The 13,402-nt window shown below is 44.8% G+C and overlaps 1 protein-coding gene across 5 annotated transcripts in view; it reads left to right on the top strand.

Moving 5' to 3' along the window:
- Positions 1-12,157, top strand: part of LOC147727297 (beta-1,3-galactosyl-O-glycosyl-glycoprotein beta-1,6-N-acetylglucosaminyltransferase-like) — a 111,469-nt gene extending 99,312 nt beyond the window's left edge. For 3 of the 5 annotated variants that reach the window (XR_015309319.1, XR_015309320.1, XR_015309321.1), the window contains exons 2-3: positions 10,028-11,628; positions 11,704-12,157. Coding sequence is in view for 2 of the 5 variants with exons in the window: in XM_086961351.1 (XP_086817477.1) it covers positions 10,132-11,427 (1,296 nt within the window). In the remaining 3 variants the exon portion in view is untranslated. Of the gene's footprint in view, positions 1-10,027 lie in introns of all 5 variants that reach the window. The other 2 variants (XM_086961351.1, XM_086961352.1) reach the window with 1 other exon arrangement.
- The last annotated feature ends 1,245 nt before the right edge of the window (positions 12,158-13,402 follow it).

The raw sequence follows: 13,402 nt of genomic DNA, 5'->3' as shown, positions 1-13,402 counted from the left end.
AAGCCCAGTTATAGTCATGTGGGGGGTTGTTTTAATGGTGAAGAGGCCACATTCGCTGTTAGTGATGCCTTTGTGAGTTAGAGTACACTCCAGTTCCTTTTTAAAGATCATTGCAAGGCCACCACCGCGCTGTATAGGCCTATCAATTCTCAGTAAGCTGTAGCTAACTGGAACAGCCTCGAGTATATCAGGTGATGAAGATTCTTCAAGCCAAGTTTCTGTTAAAAACACTACATTTGTGTACACAAGAGTTTCCTTGAGCTGCTGGCAGCAGAGGTGTTGTGTTGTACATTGCCCAGGGTTATACTTCAACAGCCTCCAGTTCCTGTATATTTAGCGAATGTTTGTAGTAGTAGTAGTAGTAGAAAAAAATCATGCAGCAGGCACAGTGCAGCAGTACAACTTTAGGTGCAGTAGCAGGAGTAAAGCAGCATTTGCAAAGCCAATAGGACTCACTTATGCGAGAGCTATTGGCTTTGGCAATGTGTTTTAGCCATGTTTTACACCAGTGTACCTCTGTTCAGCATGGCTAAAAGTGGGTGAGGTCAATTGACAGGTGGGTAGATTGGAGGTTGGGGTAGGTTGGGGCAGATTAGGATGGAGTAGGTTGGGGCAGTTTGGTTGGGGTAGGTTTGGTAAGATTGGGGTGGGGGTAGGTTGGGGCAGGGTAGATTATGGTAGATTGGTGTAAATTGTAGTGGGACAGATTGGGGTGGGGTAGAGGGGTGGATTGGGGTGGGGTGGTTGAAGTGGGTGTGGATTGGGATGGCTTGAATTGGAATGGGGTGGATTGGATTGGGGTGGGGCGCGTGGTGGATTGTGGTACTTATGGGGTATATTGTAGTAGGGTGATAGGAGATAGGTTAGAGTGGTGTAGATACAGGATAGAAACTGGGTAGATTAGAGTGGGGTAGATACGGTGTAGACTGGCAGATTGAAGTGGGTTGATACTGGGTAGATTGGAGTGGAGTTGGTGTAGGGTGGATTGGAGTGGAGTTAGTGCAGGGTGGATTGGAGTGGAGTTGGTGCAGGGTGGATTGGAGTGGAGTTGGTGCAGGGTGGATTGGAGTGGAGTTGGTGCAGGGTGGATTGGAGTGGAGCTGGTGCAGGGTGGATTGGAGTGGAGCTGGTGCAGGGTGGAGTGGAGTGGAGCTGGTGCGGGGTGGATTGGAGTGGAGCTGGTGCGGGGTGGATTGGAGTGGAGCTGGTGCGGGGTGGATTGGATTGGAGTGGAGCTGGTGGGGGGTGGATTGGATTGGAGTGGAGCTGGTGAGGGGTGGATTGGATTGGAGTGGAGCTGGTGCGGGGTGGATTGGATTGGAGTGGAGCTGGTGCGGGTGCGGGGTGGATTGGAGTGGAGCTGGTGCGGGTGGATTGGAGTGGCGTTGGTATGGGGTGGAGTGGATTTTATTTGGGGTAGATTGGAGCGGAGTTGGTACGGAGTGGATTGGAGCAAAGTACCTATTGGGTAGGTTGGAGCTGGGTAGCTATTGGGTGGGTTGGTGCGGGGTAGCTATTGGGTGGGTTGGCACGGGGTGGATTGGGTGGGGGGTAGGTCTGGGGAGGGTTGGAGTCGTGTAGATTGGAGCAGGATAGATACAGGGTAGAGTTGGGGTAAATTGGAGTGGGGTAGATTGAGTTAGATTGGAGTGGGGTAGGTACGGGGTAAATTGGATTAGGATAGATTGCATTGAGGTGTGGAGGGATAGATTAGAGTGGGGTTGGGAAGGGTAGATTGTGGTGGATTAGATTGGAGTGGGGTAGATTGGGGCCGATTGAATTGGGTTCAGTAGGGTAGATTGGACTAGGGTGCGATAAAGGGGAGCTAAAGCACTTGGAGGGAGGGGGCGATGCAGTGGCAGGACGATGGAGACAGTGGAGGGAGGGGCTTTATTATGATGAAGTGCATGTTTCTTTCTATTATCAATAGCTGGGAAGGCAGTTTATTTTGAAAAGTGAAAAAAATACTTTTCTGGCCCAGGACACACTTGTCCCATTGTAGGTACACGAAGAAAAATACAAATATATAATTTCAAATGCTTGGGATCTCTTTTAAATGTAGGTATTTTGTTAATAAAACATATACATCTTTTCCCCATAAATTTGTTTTGCTTATGGTGATGAATTATATTTCACTGCTTACTACTTTGTGTTGCATTGGCTAGAAAGCCGTTCCAGGGTTCATTTGTATGCCCATAATGCCTAGGGCTTTAATTGCAGAATTTGGCTGCTTCCTCCTTTTTTAATGTTTTTTTTTTTACCTACACCAGCAATCTGGTAGAAAGTTGTCAGACTGCACAGACTATATGGCTAGTGCAAACCAAAATCAATCTCACTTTCAAATCTTTTCATATTAGGGCTATATATACCAATCTATTCAATTTTGTTGGAGCTCACGTTCTGCCTGCAAAACGTTGTTGCTTCTCCCGCTTCCAAGTGCGAAGGGGAAGGAACAGCAATTTAGAAGCAGGGGTTGGGGGAAGCATCATGGCATACCAAGTCAGTGCCATTTGCTTGTTGTTATGAAAGAAATAGAAACGGAAGCACTCATGCAGAGTAAACAAAGGGCGGCGGGGATGGGGGAGGTATAGAAAAACCAGACTGGGGTGAGGGTGAGCCAGAAAAGAAACCACACGAATGGGGAAAGGAGCGAATGAAAATGCAAGCACTCGTATGGAGTACGCAAACCCAATTTAAAAAGTAGCTCCAAAAAGCATGAGCAGTGGATGGACACAAGTACTTGGTCCATGCTCAAGGGGAGGGTCAAACACAAGAAGAGGCAGGACGCACACATGCCATGGCAAACTGCAACAAAGGATATGAGAGCGACATGGAAGCAAACGAATAGTAAGCCTGTGGGCAGGCTGTAGGCCACTAACTGTAAAAAAGCAAGTCTGCAAGAGACAGCTCATCCGCAGTCTAGCTGAGACTTAAAAAGCGGGTGCATATCAGCGGTACAAAAACGATTTCCGATAGGATAGAATGAGAGGATAAGGATGTAAGTTCTTTCATTGAAAGAAAATATTAATGGAAAGTGGGTGGCGGTGAGACAAGCTGGAGCGGACTACGGTTAAACGAAAGGTTATTGGCAGTGCACGCATAATCTAGGATGAATGAAAAGGGAGGGAGGCCGTGAACAGCAGATGAACTGAGAAACTATACAAGAACATTTTGTCTTCCGTTTGCATATTGATGATCATAAACCATCAAGATGATTGCTCACGTGGCAGCCAGTCTCTAAAATTAGGTAAATATATCGCCCATAAGCCAGGTGGGCTACTAGAGCCAAATTTCAGGGGGGGGTGGGGGTGTAATTCTTCCAGCCATAGGCAGAGTGGCTCTAAGAAGGGGTGAACCCCAACAAAAGCCTCATTAACATGTAAATGGTCTTATAAAGACCTGTGAAGTACTCTGGTGCAGCTGTGTGTGCACGCAAAGCAGTCTCAGCCGGGCTGACACACATGACGGGGGGGGGGGGACACAGAAGCCTGGTGAGCCCAATGGGTGTTGGCCCTGCCAGAAGCCTGGCCTGCCCAAGCAAAGGACTCCAAATAACTTAACAAAATCTGAACAGTTAAGCAATTGGTTTCCTACACAGTGTTTTTTCTCCATCTGTTATTACCTAATGCCAAGCCTCGTCTTTGCTGTACTCTATTTCTACAGTTCACTGCAAGTTTGCGGTGTCTTTTTTTTATTTTTTGGTTTACCACCCTGCCCCAACTCTCCTGCTTTTCTTTATGCCACTTTTTTATCATTAATGTATGAATTAATTCGGACTTTCTTTGTTCCCATATCTATTTGTTTCTTTTTTTAAATCTTCTCTGTTTCCCACTGACATTCCTCTGGCCTCGAGTGCACCCCCTGTCCCCAGTCACCTCGCCCACTGCCTTCAGTGGCACCTCCTCCGCTAAGGCGGAGGAGCGTCGCCCCACTGCTTTTAAGCAGTGTCATTAAAGGAAAAATAAAATGATAATAACTATGTTAGCATTTTTATTTTTTCCTTTTTGCAGCAGCTTTGTGGGTGGGACTGAGCAGGGCTGCTCTGCTGAGTGAGCAGGGGAGAAGTGCTTTGCTCTCCCTAAAAGGCGCGTTAATGTTTGGCTGGCCCTCTGGGTCCGGCCAAACATTCAAGCGCACTTTGCATGTTCTCCATGCAGGCTGCACTGCAGCCTGCATGGAGAGCATGCCCAGCCTCACATTCTCTGGCTGAGCGCAGATCCACGGCACACAGACCATTCATAACGTTGCATTGCAGCGTTATGATTGGCTATCTGGAGGCTAGGTGCCAAGTGCATCCTGCCCTGGAAGCGGGGAAGAGGACTGGGAGGAGGAGGTGACAGTGGCAGACAGGAAATTGCGTGTATTTTTACATTTAATTAATTTCCTCCTCCTCGCAACCCGCCTCTCCACTGCCTTCAAATACCAGCCGCCACTGGCTGCCTCTCGTATAAATTCTCCTAGTCGCACAACATCTGCACACATTCTGCTTCAACAACCTTGACAACCCCCGCCTAGTTGCTTACATAGCAAACAGCACACAGTCCGCCCCATAACTAAATCTCCGATCCCTCCACAGCCCTTGTGACCATCTAGGCTGAATCAAATATTTTTCATTTCTTTAATGTCTGCTTCCTTTAACAGTGATACTGATCAGTACCTGCAATCTTGTACTGGGCCGCTTTCGATGCAGGGCCTGGCTGATAGTAGTGCTATGCTACAAGTTACATCCTTGTAAAATGGGGGAAATATCCCAAATAACCTGGTTCATGACCGCATGAGCTTCAGTTGTCTAAATAGCTCTGTGCTGGAGTTGTCTGGAACATTACGGAGTGGGGAGCACTGCCTCTATTGTTTGAACTAGACGACTTCTGCCGATCTACCCTGAATGAAGGTTGCTTGGGTAATAATGTCAGCTAGTTTTTGTTCCAAAGCTTCTGGGCCTGGACTACAAAGCACTTTTCTAATATCCTCATAAGACCATGCTTGGAGGACCTAGCTTCTCCTGAGGAACACTATCCAGAGCTCAGGGCAGCTCTTTCTGTGTCCTCCCTCATACCTGGCAAGTCTAGCTCTCGCAGTGGCACTTCCCAGGGTTGCACCCTGGAAGTTGGCACAGTCTGTTGTAAGGGCCATCTTGCATCATTCAGTCAGGCTCTCCACGCAATACTTCGGGATAACTCCAGATGGGTTGCAGACACACCTATACGTCCACATTGTAAGTCACGCACATTTAGCAGCGCTGCGCTACACACTCAGTCTATCACTCTGCTCCCTCATTAATGGGGGAAGGCTCACTTTTTACTGCTGTGTAAGGAGACTAATGGGATCGCACAAGAAGAGCATTCACTCTACTAATATGATCTAGTCTTTGCATTCACCTCTCCATTCACAGATGAAAGAAGCAGTGATTGTAGAGCAGCAGTCACTTAAGGTCTGAAAAGGCCGGGTTAGGACTAACAAAGTTGTCTCCCTGTGCTCTGTCAGAGGCTCGCGTTACTCCTTCATTCAAGACAAAACTTTATTATTTTTGGTTCTCGGCTGCTTTTGTCAATTTTTTAAACCTGAATCATTGAACCATACAATCATGATTTATTCCTTAATTCAAGACTGCTCGGTTACGTTTAGTTCTTAGCCTCTTATCATTTTTTTAGACCTTGGATCATTCATCCATGCTTAACATAACAATGGACATGGGCTATATAGGGAATTACTTTACAAGCAGAACTAGCCATTGGATTAGTGTGGAGGCTCCCAACAGGTGAAAACCATGTCTCCAAAGTACAAGGGCTTCCTTAATTTCAGACGTCTCGTTTGCATCCTTTGCTACTTGGATTTGAAGGTCCAGAAAACTGTATGCACAGATTTTTTATTCTGTGCATGGCTGAGGGCAGAGCTATTTGTGTAGAGCAAGAGGTTACATTTTCACATAGGGTTGGCGCACATGAAAGCATTTCAGCGTTATGGGTTGAAACGGTCTGCAGAAAGGAGTCGTCTTAGTATGATCCGAGTTTTTGGATCATGCAGCCTGCCTGTGTATGAAACCGCATTTTGTTTAACATGTTTGGATAAGAGTATACCAGAATGGAGGTTCACTGAGCTGGTGATACCAGTCTGTCAGACATGTGCCCATGATGTCACATTGACATGCTGTCTATTGGGAGACACTAGGAAATCAGCAGGAAGTGCACGACTCTGTTATTACTGTTACAGATGCCCTGTGAACATCCCTTATGTACGTACTGCTTGAACATGTCACTATATTAATGGATGACTTGAACTGGTAGGGCTGTGAATGTGTGCAATATGATTGAGGGGCTTGTGTGAGCCCACCAGGAGAGCGAGTTTTTGCACAAATTCCACTTTTTAGATGTACCAAACTCTTGGGTGTCCTGGGACCTAGCCCCATAATCTTAATCCGCAAGGGAGCTTTGTGGGATTTCCAGCCACCTTAAATTCAGTTGCCCTAATCCAATAAATATCTCACTTTGGGGGATTCCAGTGTTGTCATCTATACGATGCCAGAAGCAGATGTGTAATCTCTTGTCTAAATGCTGTGTTGTGCCAAGTATGCTAACTCGGCTAGCAGCCTTCTGTGTTGCTGTACTGATTCACTCATGGAGTTACCTGATGTCTATTCAATGCAGCCGCCCGTTTGGTTAAGGGGCACTTTCATTTAACTCGAACAAAAGGCGCAGAAGCAGATTCGACTAAGGTACAGACCTTTTTACATCATATGCTTTACTTATTGCATGTAGAATATAGGTCCCAAATTAATTACATTAAAACCTACTGTTTACTCTGATGACCAAAATATGTAACTGGTTGCCAAAGTTTTTTTAAAATAAGACTAGAATAATAGTTTCTTAATTAGTGAGTAGTCTGGCTTACATGCTTTGTACCAGTTACGTACAGCGTCTATCCTTGCTGGTCTCCACTACTGCCATGAACAAAGTAGAAGCAGTTATGATTAGGGTCTAATTTAGTCACACCCCTTAATGTACATTTAAGGTAGAGTTCCTCTCCCAGAGGTCAGTTTCCTGGTTATCAAGATCTCTGCTCTCTTGAACTCACTTTGATGACGGATAACCCTCTCATTTACTGTGCTGCTCCTGAAAGCAGGGGCATATTCCCATTTAGTGTCTGCTGATGAGATTAGCTGCCTCTGCTGGGTGATTAATGGGCAGCTGCGCCAAAAACTAAAATGTATATCGGCTTGTCCTCTCCGTAGAGCTTCAGGACCACGCTGAATTTGCAAATGAAAAGTTTTTTTCCTTTGAGCTTCCCTGTAGGTCTTCTACTTGTGTACTTGAGAGAAGTTCTACTTTCTTGTTCTTTCTGTAACCTATGTCAGATAAATGACAAATTCTGTTCCGTCCAACATCCACATCAACACAAACATCCGCGACATATGGCTAAGATCCCACCAACATCCAGTTCTTAAGAGTTGCTAGTAAGTGAGGTAGAAATCTTGATTTTCTCCTCTTAGTTTCGTGTTGATTTGTTGAGCATACTTTCATTGTAGCCAAAACTGAGATCTTTCCTGGAACCCAACAAGTATAATCTGCTCAGTTTGCTTTTGCCTTTTGTTTTAGAACTGTTGCACAAGTGTAAGCCCATGAAGCAGGGATTTGGTATATATATTTTTTTCAACATGCAAGAAAGCCCTCTGCTTGCACTTTAATGTGGTGCCTGTGTATATGTGAGTAGCATCCTAGCCTCCAATAAATAATTCAGCTGTACTGTTTTTCTGCGCCTCCTGCAACTATTGTAGGAGGGGGGTCTGCATATGCTTTTGGGGTATTTTTTGGTTGATTTAGTGTCTACATATGTTGATTTATATTGGTCAAGAACCCAGTATTGTTGAAATCTTAATCTTCATATAGGGTCTTCCTTGGAGATACCAGGCTCATTTTGTTCAGAGTAGGGAAGCTGTGACGTTCTTCATGTCCCCTTTGAGATCATCATTGGCCGCTTCAGTCTTCGCTCAATTAGATTCATAAATATATACTTAGTTTGACTGGGGCATGATTTTAGTGGGTTGTGTTGTAAAATGTTTGTGACAAGTTAGTGTTTATGTAACTTGTTACTGCTCAATGATCATTACTATTTTGTTGTGTTAGTGTGTCTCCATTTGGAGCTCGCCTTAGGGAGAAATTGCATATTAGCCCGTAGCAGTAAGGCGTACTGTGTAGGGGTTTACGTTATTTTCCTCAGCACATTGGGGTTACAGACGTGACTGCTGTGTATTTTTCCTAATTTTACTTGTTTTTGTGGAGTTTGGATTCTTTATTTTGTTTTTGTTTAGATCAATATTTCTTAATACAAGTGTGCATCCACATGTATTACTTATTATTGGCTACACTGTCACCAATGGGCTATTAACAAGCCATTTATTTACTAAATGGTGAAAGCTATCTGGGGCACAGTGTACGAACCTGAACTTTTTCAGAGGTCTGGTATTTAAAATGTATTTTCTAGGCGTGGACTGCATGCCTGCCAACTGGCAAGATATGTTTGAGGGGCGGATCTGGTGTGGCGAGAACTCTGAAGCACCCTGCCCCTCAGCACGCTCCCCTATTCCCTTAAAAAAACAAAGGGTTATCGAGGTTGACACCAGCGTCCTGTGGTGTTTTCAACCCTTTTTTTTATTTAAATGTGTTTATTAAGATTTTCACATTTCTTGGTACAGATTGTTGTTGCATCATTAACATACCAGAACATATAATTGCAGGTATTTGATTAACACTTTTCTTTGATCATACATCAACACAACTTGGGTTGGCTGCCTTGCATCCATCCGGTAGTCACACTCTAACTTGGCCTGACATGTTGTAATAGGTCATGTGGCTTCCACCCTTTTATAGACCTAGGCTGCTTACAGCCTCCGAAACGAGTAGAAAATCCACTATTTAAAGGGGTTTTGTGCTCATTTCTCCTGCCACTGTGTGATTTCGGCTTCTCCTCGGGTACCGTGTGAAGGTAGCCGAAATCGTGTGACCCACGGTAGCACTGTGTGAGTTGTCGCGTCTGGGATTGCAAGTTCGAGGGACTGAAGCTATGGAATGTTGTTTGATTTTGTTTAGGATACCTGTGACTAAGTAGCTCTGTCTTTCTGGGCCTGATTCATGAAGGTAAATGTACACTTCTGTGTAAGTTTATGATTTTTGGAAATTATCAAATAACTTTTACAAGTAGTATATTTACCACTGCCTATCTCTTTATATGCTGAGTCTTCTACTAGTGCGGGGACATCCTAGTTCTAAAGATACCCGTAAAATTATTTTGTGGATTGCAAAAAGTCGTAAACTCAAAAGTGTAAGTTTATCATGGCCTCAGTGTCTGAAGACAAGCATCCAACCTGCATCCCCATAGAGTCTGAAAGATGCAAATATTTGAGTCAAGGTCTGTTACCGTAGTTAACATTTAAGTTGACCTATAAGTCTGATCTTGTTATATGCTTGCAGTTGCACATTCCAGGTAAGAACTAGATATGTATTTAAACATGTTTTTTTTTGGCACCTAATGTTTTCTGAGGAATTGCTGTCTCTTTTGTTTAAACTTGTTTGTTATGTTTTCAATTAGTATTTTCTCCCTATATTCTTCTTTGGTGTTAATGGTCTGTGTTTTACTAGAATACAGACTTTCTGTTTCTCACAAATGCGAAACGAATTGACAGTGGGTGCTGGCTTTTCCAATGCCTTATGAGTAAAAGTAGCTTAAAAGCTCAAAGTGAAACGCCTCATGTTAACGTTTTCTGTGAGAAAAAAAAATGCGTAGGACTGGCTTCACGTGCCAAATTTGTTTAAAAATGTGTGCTGATCTTATTAAAAAATGTTCCATCGGAGTAGAAAAATCGCAAAACTGCAAGGTTTTATGTTTTTAAATCCTTATCGGGTGAAAGCTATTTTTAGAAATATATTTAAAAAATGCTAAGGAAAACCTAGATGTGTTGGGCTAGAAATAGTTAACTAATGCAGATTACAAACATTTTCACTTAATCTGTATTTTTTCTGTTTTCCTCTGTTAGGATAATACTTGGTCTCCTTCCACCATGCGGTCTGTCTCATGTGAGGTGCACTGAAAACCTTTCCAGGACAAACACTGTGGCGGGGCATTATTTCGCAATTTGGAATGCAGACAACATCTGAAATGCTGAAAAGAAAACTTCGTCACTGTCAACTGAAACGTTGCAAGTTTCTCCTAGTGGCTGCCTTTACTCTTCTGACACTCTCAGTTGTGAAAATCCACCAACATGCGTCGTTCGTGGACCACCGCCACTTGGAGATCAGAGAAGACCACCCCAACAGTGCTGTGAACTGCACGGCCATCTTAAGGGGCGACGCGGAGGCCATTGCTCAAGCCAAGCTTGAAACATTGAAGGTGTCCTTCAGGAATCGGCCAAAGCTCACCACGAATGACTATATTAACATGACCAGAGAGTGCGACTCCTTTATAAGGTCGCGCAAGTACATCCTGCAGCCGCTGAGCAAGGAGGAAGCTGCTTTCCCTATTGCGTACTCAATTGTGGTTCACCACAAAATAGATATGTTTGAAAAGCTTTTGCGTTCCATCTACGCACCCCAGAACTATTACTGCATTCACGTGGACAAAAAAGCCCCAGAATCCTTCTTGGCTGCAATAAAGGGTATAGCTTCTTGTTTTGAAAATGTCTTTCTGTCCAGCCAGATGGAGAGCGTGGTGTACGCCACCTGGTTCAGGGTGCAGGCAGACATAAACTGCATGAAGGACCTGCATCGGACTAGTGCCAAGTGGAAGTACCTGATCAACCTCTGTGGCATGGATTTCCCAATTAAAACCAACCTGGAAATGGTGGAGAAACTGAAAGCTTTGAAAGGGGAAAACAGCCTGGAGAGTGAACGAATGCCTTCAAATAAAGAGTGGAGATGGAGAAAGCATCACGAGATCATTGACGGAAGCATCAGAAGCACGGGAGCAGAGAAGGAAGCTCCTCCCTTTGAGATGCCCATCTTGTCTGGCAGTGCCTACTTTGTCCTCAGCAGGCAATTTGTTGAGTATGTCTTGGAAGATGAGAAAATCCTTAAATTTATTGAATGGGCAAAAGACACTTATAGCCCGGATGAATACCTCTGGGCTTCCATTCAGCGCTTTCCTGGAGCTCCAGGCTACCTCCCAAATAGCGAGAAATATGACGTTTCTGACATGAATGCCATTGCCAGGTTTGTGATGTGGCATTACTTTGAAGGGGACGTGTCTAGGGGAGCTCCGTACCCGCACTGTAGCGGGGTTCATGTGCGATCAATTTGTGTGTTTGGTGCCGGAGACCTGTCCTGGATGCTCCGAACACACCACCTGTTTGCCAATAAGTTTGACACAGATGTGGACCCTTTTGCAGTTCAGTGCCTGGAGGAATATTTGAGGGACAAAGCGCTGTATTACCAAAGCTAGGAGTGTATGGTTAGCACTATGGTAATTGCACTGTTGGATCCTGTCTTGTCTCAAAATGTAATCTATGTTTCGAACGGTGTGACGCCATAGGACCCGAAGGGGTGTGACGCCATAGGACCCGAAGGGGTGTGACGCCATAGGACCCGAAGGGGTGTGACGCCATAGGACCCGAAGGGGTGTGACGCCATAGGACCCGAAGGGGTGTGACGCCATAGGACCCGAAGAGATGTCTCGCCATAGGACCCGAAGAGATGTCTCGCCATAGGACCCGAAGAGATGTCTCGCCATAGGACCCGAAGAGATGTCTCGCCATAGGACCCGAAGAGATGGGACGAGCGCTTTTTATTTATTAGACTTCGGTTATTAAACAATCTGGCGCTTTAGACAAGAACTTGAGTCATGCGGTGGAACTTGAAACTATACAATTTCGCAATGTTTCTAGATCACTCCTGTTATTATTTCCAAAGATCTGCAGCAAATAATGAAACCAAACCTGTTTGTGTAATTCCTTACGTTCAGAAGGCTGTGCTCGTCTGTGACTGAGAGGTAAACGTGTGCTAAGAAGCCCTCTCCAGATGCTCTCTGAGCTTGGTTTGCACATTTGCTTAAAAAGTCTGGAAGCTGCATGCACAACGCACCAAAATTGCAGTTTCCGCCATGTGCACGCAATAGTTCACATTGAATATATATTCCTTTCTCTAAAAAGCACTGACAATAAATTTTAAATGCATTTACTGTGACACATGTTTTAATTGTAGGTACCTGGCAGATGTAAAGTTGATGAGTAGAAATGAACTCAGACGGCGAGGTGTTTTGCTTTTCTAGAAGTGCAACTTTACAGCAACTGTAGATACATTAACACTAAGGGTGAGCGTAGTTCGCGAAGTAAACGCTACGCAAAGTGCACTTCGCACTACGTGAACTTCACGTAGCACTACGCGAGCTGCGTAGTAGCATGTTCGCACTGTGCAAGATGTGTTCAATGATTGCACAGTGCGGACAAGCATCTGGCACTGTGCAATCATTGAAAACGGCATCTTGCACAGTGCGAGCTGTAGTTTTCTGCTGCTCGAGTAAATTATTACTCGAGCTGCAGCTTTCTCAACGCGAACTGGTAGTTTCTCATTGAGAGCGGTCACGAGCATGCGCAACCACTCACAATAAGAAACCTTACCTCCCCGTGTTGAGAATCTCGCCGGGATGTAATTTTGCTTGCTCGCGGTCGCGAACATGACGTTCAGGACCGCGAACAAGCAAAAAATGAGCACTGCACTACGCTATGCTGCACTAGGCGGGTTCGCACTGTGCTGCGTGCAGCTCGCGTAGTGTGAAGTTGCGCAAACTTCGCAAACTCCGCGTAGCGTAGTGCTTCGCCCAGGCCTAATTGACACGAAACTTGGTAGAACAGTGCCTATTACCGGCAGTGTGTTTATAATACAGGCCAGCTAAGCTAGATCAGTAGATCAAACTCGTCTTTCTCGCCCATGGCACTACGGTTGGCAACTTTATACAGGCGTTTTGGATATGCTGCTTGTCTCCCCATCCCTCCTATTCCTATATTTAGCCAGTCTTTCAGAGAGAGTTTCCCATAATCTCATCTTAAAAGAAACCTTCTTTGCAGAGGTATAGGGTGGCCTTTCCCTCCTTTTGGCAACTGTTCCCATAACATTTTATGTGAAGGCAGCCGAGCACACACTCGTTGGGTCTCCAGCCCGCTTAGCATGCTGGGAACCACGTCTCTTGTGACTATTGATCACACCTGAATTTGATCTGAGGAGGATTTCAAGAGATCCATTCAGTGTCGGTGAGAATACTGTCCTGCACTTGCTGTCTGGAACTTTTTGCCAGTGTTCCTTTAACTAGATAGGGTCATTAACTCGATTCTTCAAATAATTAAAATTAAAAAAAAAACTCTAGAAAAGGCTGTAACGAAATCGGGGGAGCCTGTTGTATAGTATAAGTAGAGGTGAATAGG

This window comes from Lissotriton vulgaris, chromosome 3_1, assembly GCF_964263255.1.
Source record: "Lissotriton vulgaris chromosome 3_1, aLisVul1.2, whole genome shotgun sequence".
Lineage (NCBI taxonomy): Eukaryota > Metazoa > Chordata > Amphibia > Caudata > Salamandridae > Lissotriton > Lissotriton vulgaris.
Note: the sequence above shows the minus strand (reverse complement) of the source record. Positions and strands in the feature narration are given on the sequence as shown.